This window comes from Orycteropus afer, unplaced genomic scaffold (genome assembly GCF_000298275.1).
Source record: "Orycteropus afer afer isolate SDZICR_OR568_19922 unplaced genomic scaffold, OryAfe1.0 scaffold00119, whole genome shotgun sequence".
NCBI classification, from domain to species: domain Eukaryota; kingdom Metazoa; phylum Chordata; class Mammalia; order Tubulidentata; family Orycteropodidae; genus Orycteropus; species Orycteropus afer.
In genome coordinates, this window is record NW_006921706.1 from 7,416,175 (window position 1) to 7,428,948 (window position 12,774).

At 39.8% G+C, this 12,774-nt stretch overlaps 1 protein-coding gene across 1 annotated transcript in view; it reads left to right on the forward strand.

The window, feature by feature from the left end:
• Positions 1 to 12,774, forward strand: part of ICA1 (islet cell autoantigen 1) — a 154,033-nt gene that overhangs the window by 100,779 nt on the left and 40,480 nt on the right. The window contains exons 6-7 of the mRNA XM_007944074.2: positions 4,865 to 4,990; positions 5,315 to 5,413. Coding sequence (XP_007942265.1) covers positions 4,865 to 4,990; positions 5,315 to 5,413 — 225 coding nt within the window. The remainder of the gene's footprint in view (positions 1 to 4,864; positions 4,991 to 5,314; positions 5,414 to 12,774) is intronic.

Consider the following 12,774-nt stretch of genomic DNA (forward strand, 5'->3'; position numbering starts at 1 on the left):
GTATCACTACGGAAGGAAGGTTGGGCAATCCTACTTCCGTAGTGATACTGCCTCGGAAACCCAAGGAGGGGTTGCTATGGGTCGGGGCCGACTCAACGGCACATAACAACAACAACAACAACATCACTACGGAAGTAGATTGCTCCATTTTCTTTCTGAGGATAAAGATACCAGTTAAATGATACCAGTTAAAAGTAAAAGGATATAGATAGATAGATGTATTTATAAACCCTAATCTAAAGAAATCTAAAGTGACTGTATTAATATCAGACGAAATAAACTTTAAAACAAGGACAAGTACCAGGGTTAATGAGAGTTATTTATTTATGACAAAATATTAAATTCATCAAAACTATTTGCTGAATTGTGTATATAACTAATAATAGCGCATTAATGTAATATAGCAAAAAGTGATTAAAAATTACAGGAAGAAAAACTACAAATATAGTTGGGAGATTTCAACTCTTTTTTCAGTAATTGATAGCAAGAGTAATATAATCAATAAGGATATTGAAGACTTGAACAACACTATCAACTACCTTGCCCTAATTAGCATTTATATAACACTCTATCCAATAACATCAGAATACACATTCTTTTCAAGTGTGCATAGAACAGTCACCATGATAAACCATGTTTAGTATTTGGGTTCATAAAGCAGGTCTGAATAAATTTTTTAAAAATTGAAATTATGTAAAGTATCTTCTCTAACTAATGGGAGCTCTGGTAGCATAGTGCCTAAGGCATTTGACTGCCAACCAGTAGGCTGGCACTTCAAACCACCAGCCACTCCTTGGAAGGAAGGTTGGGCAATCTACTTCTATAGAGATACTGCCTCAGAAACCCAAGAAGGGGTCACTGTGAGTCAGAATTGATTTGACGGCAGTGAGTTTGGTTTGGATTGATATCTTCTCTGACTGTAACAGTTAAACCAGAAGTCAATTACAGATATGTGTGTGTGTGTGTGTGTGTGTGTGTGTGTGAATAAATATATATAAGATTGTTGTTTCACTTGTTGTTAAAGACAATAGAGAAAAAATACAAAACTACTTTCAGATTTGTGTGGAGTAATATGAAGACTTTTGCCACATGGATGGGGAAATCCAGATTGAACTGAGAGGATGAATGGCTTTGGCTTAATCATCTATAGTTTAAATTGCTCTGCTAGGTAGAATTTCAGTTTAAGAGGAGTAAGTACAGAGATGTACCCTGTAGTCTTGGCAGTCATGACCTTGATCATTTGGTAAATTGAATTTCTATTGCTTGGGAAGGCAGAACCTCCAATAGAGAGGGTCAAATATACATCATTGTTCCTAGAGTTTGGAGAATGAGAAGAGAAAGGTGGAACATCAGGAATGAAATTAAGAAATAAACAAAAGGTGCATTTATTTGAGTGAAGATTTTTTGAAGAGCCTTGAAAAGCACAGGAGCTCCTTAAGATGTTTATATAATTGAATATAATGTATCTGGAATTGAGGGTAAAATAATTAAAACATTTTTCATTTAAGTGTATCCAAAGGCATATCAAATTAGGCTCTTAATGCTGTCCTATGCTTGATTGTGTCCTTGGTGTTTTGTGTTTGGGCTGCAGGATGGAAATGTGTTGCACAGAGCAGACATTTGCACGAAATGCTAACTGAACTTTCCTGTAATCATAATGCCCAACAGTGCAGCATCGTCCGTGTTTGGCAGGGAAAAGTCTCAACATTTGGGAACTCAGCAGTGCATTAAATATTTTAATAATCATTGTTGACACACAAAGCATATGGCCTTTCAGAACTCACTGGATCAAGTATTGAAGCTGCTTCTAGGTTTCTAAAATTACATCAAAATATTCAAACAAAATTAAATTAAGGCACATTTCAGACTATGTTAATTCATAATCTTTGTTTCATAAGCAAATGAAGTAACTTTTCTCCTTGAATGTAAGGATATCTATGAGTAACTGTTTATATTAATTGTGATAGTTATGTTTGTGTGTCAACTTGGCTGGGCCTGGTTGAGTGGCTGGCCAGTAGGTGGTAGTTATTCCCTATGATGAGACTGGCAATCAACTCCATGGTGGAATCTACCACAAGCAGCTGAGTAGCTACTTTGGGTATATGGTCTGCTTCCCATATATAAGAAGCACCTTTGGGATGGTCTCTAGCTTATGGCATGCTTGGACCCTGTATGTAGCCATGTCGTTGTTCAGCAGCCTGCCATGTTCTGCCAACCTGGGGATTTACAATGGACTTGAATTAATGGCCTGCCATGTGGTTTGGCAACATTGGTACTGTGTCTTTTTACTTGTCAACCTTGGGCTTGGCAGCCTCAGCAGCCAGCAGCTGCCTGAGTGAAGAAAAGCCTCTAGCTCCAGTGGACCGGGAGCTGAGGCAGAGCTGAAGCCCAAGGCTGACAGGCTTTCACGCAGCCCCTAGAGCCTGGCACTTTGGACTTGGACTTAAAGCCTCCAAACTGTAAGAGGATAAACTCCTGTTTGTTAAGGCCATCCCATTTGTCTTATATTTTTGTCAGAGTAGCACTAAGTAACCAGAACATTAATGTAAAGGAAAAAACTCAAAATTCATATCCCCACAAAAATTTACTTCACATTTAATTTGAAAATCTAAAACTTCCCTGACAAGATAGCCTTACAAATACCATATATTTACTATGTATTCTTAGCAGGGCTTCAAACTGGCTCTGTCCAGTTTGACCCCCTCCTAAGAATTTGCCTTTTCACCCCAGGTATACTGAATCAGAATCTACATTTTAACAAGATCCCTAGATTATTCTTATGTATCTATAAGAATCTCCTGGGGATCAAAACCTGAAAATCTGTAAGAATCACCTAAGCAATCTTGTTAAAATACAGATTCTAAATCAGTATATCTGGGGTGGAAATGCAAATTCTCATCAGGGGGTTGAACCTGAATAAACCAAAACAAAACCAACAAAAAACTCACTGTCATCTAGTCAATTCCAACTCATACTCCACCAGAGCTCCTCCATTGGGTTTGTTGTTGTTGTTGTTATGTGCCATCGAGTCGGCCCCAACTCATAGCGACCCCTTCTTGGGTTTCCGAGGCAGTATCACTATGGAAGTAGATTGCCCCATCTTCCTTCCAAGGAGTGGCTGGTGGGTTTGAACCACCAGCCTTCTGGTTAGCAGTCAAGTGCCTTAGCCATTATGCTACCAGAGCTCCTTCCATTGGGTTTACAAGGCGGTAATTCTCTTTGGAAGTAGATTTCCCCATCTTCCTTCCACAGAGCAGCTGGTGGGTTTGAACTACCACATTCTGGTTAGCAGTCAAATGCCTTAGGCATTGAATGGACCTGTTCTAAGCCCTGATTCCTAGTCATGTTTTAAAACCTATCTCATATAGCGCCTCATCCCAGAAAGCTTCATTGTCTACAGTCTTAACTTTTTTATCAGTGAAGGCCACGATAATACTGTAAAGTAAGCCATCGTAACACTCAGCAGCTTAAAACAATAAGCATTTCTTAATGCTCACAAAGTCTGTGGCTGGCAAGGTGATCCTAGTCTCTGGAGCACCCACTTGTGCCTCTCTGGTCAGCTGTGGGGTCAAGGAGGGGCTCTCTGCTGATCATGGCGGGCTCCCTCACCTGTCTAGGCATCAGCTGGCCAAAGGCTATGTAGGATGATCTGTTGGGTTAGCTGGGCTTGCTTCCACGTGTCTCTTGCATGCACATATCTTTTCCACCCTTCTAGCTGGCCAACTCAGACATGTGACCAGACTAGCCCAAACATGTTCTCAGGCTACCTGGCAGATTAATGGCATGAATTACCTGAGATAAATTAATGCTTGGCTGGCTCTACCTGGCCAAAATAAGGTATGATGATGCTTTGAATTAGAGGAAGAGAAAATATTGACTTCACCATTTATAATGTGGCTGTTATTAAATTAAAAACCATCTATTTCATTATCAAATCGTGTATAGAACAGACATTTCTGAATCTTTCCCTGACTTACACTCCATCCCTGAATTAGTATATGATTTAGTATAGATTGAGAATTGCTAGTGTATGTTAGTCAATAATGAAATATGAATAGTTTATGAGTTTGTTTTTTGAAATGTCAGAATGTCCCCATGTGGTATCCTGGATTAGATCCTGCAACAAAAACAGGTTAGTGGAAAAACTGGTGAAATTCAGATAAGTCTTGTAGTTTAGTTAATAGGATTGTGTCAATGGTAATTTCTCAGTTTTGACGAATGTACCATGATTATGTAAGATGTTAACATCAGGGAAAGCTGAGTGTAGAGTACACAGGAACTCAGCTTCAAAAAATGGTGGGAAAACAGTAGGGGCAAAAATATTATTCCCATCACATCTTGCGTGTTTCCAGACTTTTCCATCCTACAGTGAGTTTGTCAGTGTCTTCAGAAGAGAATCATTTTAACATTAAAGAACTAGTTACCATTGAATCAGTTCCGACTCACAGTAACCCCATATGTGTCAGAGTAGAACTGTGCTCTGTAGAGTTTTCTGTGGCTGATTTTTCCAAAGTCGATCACCAGGCCTTTCTTCTGAGGCATCTCTGGATAGACTCAAACCTCCAACCTTTCAAGTAGCAGCCAAGTCCTTTAATCATTTGCATCACCCAAGAACTTCAATTTTAATCTTAGACTGAAAAAAAACAGAATTACATTAAATGTGCTGTAAAATCATGATGTGAAATACTCTCTTTTTGTCCTCTGGAGATAAAGAGTGAATATCACAGGATCTTTGTGCCTGCCTGAAATCTTCCAGGGTATTTTTCTTATATGAAAGAGAAAAGCCCATAATTAATCCCTCATCACCTGCAACTTTCAACTACGTGAGAGTGAATGATTAAGAGATTCCCTTTCACTTTTATAGGTACAAACACAAGTGCGCCTTGCAAAAAAAAACTTTGACAAATTGAAGATGGATGTGTGTCAAAAAGTGGATCTTCTTGGGGCAAGCAGATGCAATCTCTTGTCTCATATGTTAGCAACATACCAGGTAACAAAATGATGTTGGTTACAGTGCACCAAGATTGGGCTGCGTCTTAGATAACATAAAGATAGTGTTTGAAGGATCAGACAGCGCAGGTACCGAGAGGATGGAGAGCATTCCAGGTGGTGGGAGCAGCGTAAACCATGGGAAACAGCATTATGGGGGAGGAGAGCTGAAACACAGGTTTTGATAGGGGCATAATGGGAAATAAGGCTACAGAGGTAAATTGGATCGTATTTTGTAGGACTTTGAAAGCCTAGATGGGCACACTCCCTGGGTCTCATGACTGGAACTGGGCATTCACGTTATAGCTACTGTCTTTCTTTACAGACCACTCTGCTTCATTTTTGGGAGAAAACTTCTCACACCATGGCAGCCATCCATGAGAGCTTCAAAGGTTATCAACCATATGAATTCACTACATTAAAGGTACGTAAGCTAGAGAGACTGGTAGAAAATCATATGAAAAGGAAAATTTTGTTAATATCACAAGTAGTGTCCGTGGCAACAAGCATCATCATTCGACAGGTTCTAAACATCAAAAAGAGATCTACGCTCCTGGTGGAGTGTTTTTCACTGAATTGGTATTCAATACAGTGATCATCCACTATGATCCAAAAAATAACAGGTCAGACTTGGGACACATTTTAGTGAGAGATGATGAATTTTTGTGGTGAATACGAGCTTAATGATTTGTCCTGCTCCTTTAAAATTCTTGTTTGGCATTACTAAAGAAAAGATTGTTGTTGTTGTTGTTGTTATGTGCTGTCGAGTCGGCCCCGACTCATAGCGACCCCTCCTTGGGTTTCCGAGGCAGTATCACTACGGAAGTAGGATTGCCCAACCTGATTACACAAGTCCAGTTTACTGAGTTACATTTTAATTATTAAATCCAAATATGCTGGCTTGAAAAGGCGTCTTTCTTTCCTCCCATGGTTACTTCTAACAAATATTATTTTACTCTGAGTATACCATCCAACATAGGATTGGATTTTTCCATAGGACTATAGTGGTATTTTCTAAACGAAAAAGCAGCTTTAAATTCAACGATGTGTTCATCCAAAAGAGATACATATAGTCTGATTCTCAGAATTGCAACTGAAAATGGAATTATTTTTCTCTCTAATGGTTGCTGGGGGTAAATGCATATGAAGATGAGGAAGTGATTTTGGTTCCAAAAGAATTTTAAGAATTGAGAGAACAGTGGGTCTTTGTTACAAGGTCATATCTTTGAAAGCAAAGGGACTGGGAAGAACTAGTTAGAGTTCACCTTGAAATCACTTTGCTTCTAATTTTTCAGATAATTTGTAAGCATCTCATCCATCCCCTTGCTTTATGAAGCCTTAAGGTTTTGTTTGTTTGTTTTTGCCTCAAGCCTCTTTGATTTTGAGAGGTTTTGAATACTGCTGCATTTATAAAGGTACTGAGACAGAAACTCTGAGACTTTGTCCCTTTAAGTGAAGGTCCCAAGAGAAACGCACAGCAGCCCACTCACTTTGCCATGCATGCTGTGCACCTGACCTGACTCCAGGCAGGGCACCAGGCCATGGAGCTCCTTCCTTGTAATCCCCCTCTGAGCTAGTCACTAGTCCATTTGTTGATGCTCACTGACATGCTGCGTGGTGAACACATTCAGACTGCACTTCTTTGAGGCAGGAACTGGACTATAAGCCCTTGAGGGGAAGTACCCTCTATTTCTTATGTAGCCTCCTTGTCCAGCCAACTGTTGTGCACGCAATGAGTCCTCAGCCTTCCTCTTCACTGGCTGTATTGTTGCTGGAGATTGCATGCCTAATTTACTGCTCCTTTCAGCACCTTCGGAAGCAGCCATCCTGAGCAAGGCAGATTGGCTAAAATTATTACAACTCATGCTATTCACGATTCTTGCATGGGCCTGAGCAGAATCCCGTGGATTCTACTCTTTGGTATGACAGAGAGCTCTGGGCTTTAGGGCATGAATGTACATCCAATTTTATTTTATACTAAATACAATTTTAAAGGTTACCTGCTGTCTTTTGAAAGACAACTGTATACATAACACAAATCGGCTAGGAGGAAGGTGAAATGATCCCTACACCAAACACAATTCAAAAGAACTTCAGGTTTGAGCTAACTGCATTATTAAGAATAATATAAAATCTTGAAGTTGATATTGTGCCACGAGCATGGGGGACTCCTTCCATGTATCTCTGGCCTCCTGTGCTGAGGAAATATGGCTTCTTCATTTTTGCCATGATATGTGTCACACAGAGAGTATCAAGCTGATTATGTTTGCAATTTCTGGGCAAATAATTAAGTGATGGTTTGACGGCAATTGTTCAGGACATCATTATAAATATTTTAGGCAGATGACTATCCATTGCCTTTTACATCTCCAGAGTCTTCCTGAAATTATGATTTAATTATAATGTAAACTTACTTGAAGTAATACATCTGGTAAGGTGTAATAGTTTATAGTAATATTAAGAATGTTAAGTGTCCACAAACCAGCCAAATAAACTATGCTTTAATTGCCTTGGTAGAACACTATTCCTCTAGGCTTTCCACTATGACATGTTATTAGAATTTCATACTAATAGCTAGTACATTTCTTTCTGTGGACTAAAATTTACATGATAGAATCTTGTTATTACACAGCTCATTATTACATAGATACAAGGACATTGCATATCAGGTTGTATCTGTGAAATATGACAAAATCTTCAACACCTTAGGTATCATGATCTGGCATGAGGATACTACTTGACTTCCAACCCTCTTGCATCAATGTTTTTTTTTTTTTTTTTTTTAAATACATCCTTTGTATTTATAAGATTTTGGTTTGATCAAGCCATCTTTTAGTATATATGATTTTCTTCTGAAGTGGCATTGTGTATTAACAACGGACTTTCTAAATTTTAAATAAATGTTTATCACTATTTATTTATTTACCTAAGTAAATAGCCCCTTAAATGCCTTTTGGGACTCTGACCAGAAAGAAAACATTGTCTTTGGAGAGGTTTGGCAAGCTTTGTTAATGAAAAGCAACCCATTTGTTGTCTTTGCTTCAGGGTGTATTCTAAGTGTGCTAGTAATTGTGCCATTGCAGCTGTATTTCCTGACTGTTAGTTTTATGCTTGATGAAGGATGATAATTAATGTGTTAAACATTTGGTGCATCCTGTTTAAAGGGAAGAGGCTTTTGCTGCAGAATTACAGGGATATAACTGATGCCCCAGAAGTTCGAAGTTTTACTTTTATGAACCTTTCCTTAGAAAACATGTAGGAGTTCTTGTCTAAAATAATTTTATTATGAAAATGAATTGAGTCTCTATCTCGTGAAACTTGGAAAATACCTGACTGGCTGTTCTGACATTTGTGAATACTTTGTACTATGTGATAATGTTTTATGTGACAGCAGCTATTGCTTTTTCACCCAGGCCTAATATGATTATATTGATTCTACTTTTCTCAACATATTTCTTTATCATTTCAATTTTATAATACATAGAATAGATTTTTGTAGTATTTTAACTTTATGGGACACTCAGCCTCAAAATTTAACAAAACAAAAACCATTTCTAGTCTAATCATTGTAAAGGAGCTCAAATCTAAAGCACAGAGACTACTACCTATTAGTGATTTCCAGTAAAATAAACAATGTTTTTGTATTTTCAAACAGTATATTTATTGATTCATTAAAATGTGGTAGCATAGTGCCTAAGGCATTTGCCTACTAACGAGAAGGCTGGCAGTTCAAACCCACCAGCCACTCCTCGGAAGGAAGACTGGGCAATCTACTTCTGTAGAGATACCTCCTCGGAAACCCAAGGAGGGGTCACTATGAGTCAGATTCGACTTGACGGCAGTGAGGTGGTTGTTTTTGTTTTTGTTTTTTTTGTAAACATACATATTTTGCATAAACTGTCACTAATGTGTTAAATTTATGCTTACTCCGTATCATCTGGGAATATTGTCCACATGATAGAAATTATCAAGTGATGGGGACAGGAATGGAATAGTACTAGCCACGTCTTGAAAGCACTGTCAGTTTTTTAGAGACAGTAGTTTAGACTGTGAGTTTGAAGAATTTTTTTTGAAAAACTAAATGAAATTCTGTGTGTTAGGAAAGCAGTAACCCCTTCTTAAACTACCAAGCCTCAGATGTGGTCAAGTTTCCCTCATTCTTCCAGAATGTCATCATTTGCTTACAAATTTCCTCACAGATCCAGAATAGGCATCAGGAAAAATCAAAACAAAAAATAACAATCTCTCAGAAGTCAACTGGCTCTTCCCTCGAAAGCCTAAAATTCTGCATTGATGCCCCACCCCCACTCCACCATGCAGTATGTGGATAGAGTTTGGATGTGTTTATAGATAAGTGAGTGTGAACCCCTCGCAGCAGTGGAGATACTCGTCTTGAGGCTGGTTGAGGGGAAAGCGTGTCCTCCTGCATTTGCATGTTGAAGGAACCCAGTACCTGTTCACTGGTGTATTCCTGTGATGTGCCCCACTCCAGTATTTTGGAAGGAGTTTTTTACTTTCTACTTCATGTTCTCCTTGTGATAAAGGAAAATGTGGGAAAGCGAAAGCTCTGGAGTGAGCAAAACCTGCCAGTCAATCCAGTGCTGCCACTTTCCAGCTGTGTGAGGGAGGTAAGGGTATCAACAGTGGTGAGGTGATAAAGATGGCAGAGGTGATGAGGGTGGTGTGGTAGTAGTAGTGATGATGGTTGAGACAGTAGTTGTGACTGTGGTGGTGATGTGGTGATGGTGGTGGTTGGAGATGGGAGTAGCTACAATGATGGTGGTGGTAATGGCACCATGACACCATGGTAGTGGCTATGGAGGTGGATTTATCAAGAATTCTACAATGGATCCTGAAGACAGTCACTGAGAACATGAGGACAAGAGGGTTTGTTGAGGTTACATGGCTTTGTAGCCCAGCTTGAGTTATTTTCTTATTCTCCATTTTCATTCTACATGATTAGTTTTATAGTAAGTTTCACAGACAAGGCTGGGAACAGCAGTGGAATAGGAGATCTCACTAGTTGTCCACACCCTCCCTGGCTTCCACGGGCACTCTGGCAGCTCCATTCCCAAACCAGTCCTTCAGCCGTGCAGGCCCTGGTCTGAATTCATGTAATTCCTGCTGGGGATAGGAGAGGGATGGGCAGGCATACAGGCAAAAAAGGCAAAAGATTTCCTATCCCTGCAATAGGGCTAATTCAAAAATATGCAGCTTGGCTTTGCAGTTGGCTCTTGATCTGTGCCAACATTTTAACTCTAAGGAAACCTGAATTTGAAAACATAACTGTATGCTCAAAAATAACCATCAAAACAGATTTGCCAATGTTCCCTCCTTTCCTCCTGGGGTCTAGGACTTAGCACAGTTATATGGGGCATCATTCTGGAGAACAAAATATTTTTAGCTCTCAAAACTCAAAAAAACATTCTTTTCTAAATTGTGTTTTTCTCAAATCCATATGCCTAGCAGCCTTATTTCACCCACCTCCACATTTCTCAGTTAATCACTTGAACATTTACCGACAGGCCACATGGCTCTGTAGTTACTTGCTTTGAAAATAAAGCCATAATAGTTTTTATGAAAATTGGGTAAATATCCCTGCAAAGCTATTCTAGTTAACAGTCCCAACATGGCAATTACTCAATGGCGAGCATCCAGAATATCCTCTCAGACTTTCAAGTTTTCTCTGAGCGTCACTACTTTACAAGGCATTTAACAAAGCTATTTCTTTCCCCAGGCAGCTCCAGGCTAGACTGAAAGAGCAAATTGGGTTGCATGCAGGTCACTGAGGAGCTCTGGTGGCATAGTTCCTAAGGCACTTGACTGCTAACCAGAAGGCTTGCAGTTCACACCCACCAGCCACTCCTTGGAAGGAAGACTGGGCAATCTACTTCCATAGAGATACTGCCTTGGAAACCCAAGGAGCGTTTGCTATGAGTTGGGACCGAGTTGATGGCAGTGAAGGGGGGCAAGTCACTGAGTGGGGAGGGTATAGAGGTATTGACCACAGTCACCACTGAATCTGAGGTGCACAAGCTGGAATGAGACTTTTTTTTTGTCAATTCATCCATCCTATAGAGTGACTGGTATCTCTTTGCCTGGGCAGCTGGAGTCAGGCCCTCCCCACGGCAGTGAGGTTCTTCTCTATTCCCCATCTATTTCCATTCCCTCACTCCTCCTTGAGGGACAAAGAAAAAATAGTATCATTTATGGGTGATTACTGTGGGCCAGGTATTCTGCTATGAGTTGTTGTTGTTATTGTTGTTATGTGCCGTGGAGTCGGACCTGACTCATAACGACCCCTCCTTGGGTTTCCGAGGCAGTATCACTATGGAAGTAGATTGCCCAACCTTCCTTCCAAGGAGTGGCTGGTGCTTTTGAATCGCCAGCCTTCTGGTTAGCAGTCAAGTGCCTTAGGCACCACGTTACCAGTGCTATAAGTTAGATGAAATAATTCAGCATATGTGCTCTAATTAGTAATACTGTTATCATTGAGTTATAGAAAATGCATAGATTCTAGTTAATCCACAAAATAACCTTGGAAAGTCTACTTGTTCCCATGTCTCAAGTGAAGAAACAGAAGCTCAGAAAGGTGCAGTAATTATCCCAAGGCCATATGCCTACTATAAGGTAGATCTGCAACTAGGGAAGCCCTCTGCTTCTTCTGCTCTGCTGCACACCGCTTCACACTGCCTCCCACGGGACCCTTGCCTTGCACTTCCCCTCTGGCTGTGAGGCAGGAGAGCAGGAGAAAGCACAACTGTCATCTTTGAAAAGTACACTGTTAGCATCCCATTAAAAATAACACTCTGAGGTGTTTGCTTGTGTGTAAAAAGCATAATTTTTATGTCTGTCCCTTAGATTATTAGAAACATAGGACGTTTCCTTTTGATTTGGAATAAAGTTCTTTCAATCTTAATGACACTTCACATGAAGGGGATCTCATGTAAATGGTCTTGACTTGGCTGCTCAATAATATTTCTCAACTGGTTGTAGAATTTTAAAGACCTCGATTCAATATTGGTTCCGCCAGTTGATAGTTGAATGACCTTAAGCAAGTTACTTCACCCTCTGAACCTCAATTTCCATGCCAGGAAATTAAGAAGACAGTGTTTACTAGGAAGAATTTTAGTGAGGATTAAATAATGAGACATGCAGTGCCTAACACAGGGTCAGCACTTAAGACATCTAATTCCCTTTAGATCTTCAAAAGTCACTGAGAAGAAAGCACATTTTGTGTGCTTACTATATGAGCCTGGTCTGTGCAGAAGCATTATCTTAGTTAATCCTTATGACATCCCAAGGAAGTAATACCTGCCTTTATCTCCACTGTTCCGATGGGTAAGCACAGATGCCCACAGAGCTGAAGATGCTTGTCCATGTCACCACACTGCTTGATGTGTTTCTAAAGAACATCTCTTTCCAGGATACTATGATTCTTCCTCATTAGCAATTTTATACCTCATCAAAGGATTAGGTTGTATATCTTGTTTATGATTGTATTTTATTTATTTTTCTTTAATATTACTCTTTTATTTTTGGTTCTGAAGTACCATTGGAGAGTACCTTCTGATGCTAGATTAGTTCTTTTTTTTTTTTTCTATCAAACCCAAATCCACTGCCATCAAATTGATTCCCACTCATGGCAACCCTATAGGACAGAGTAGAATTGCTGCATAGGGTTTCTAAGGCTATAAATCTTTATGGCCACCAGCCACTCCTCGGAAGGAAGATGGGGCAATCTACTTCCGTAGTGATACTGCCTCGGAAACCCAAGGAGGGGTC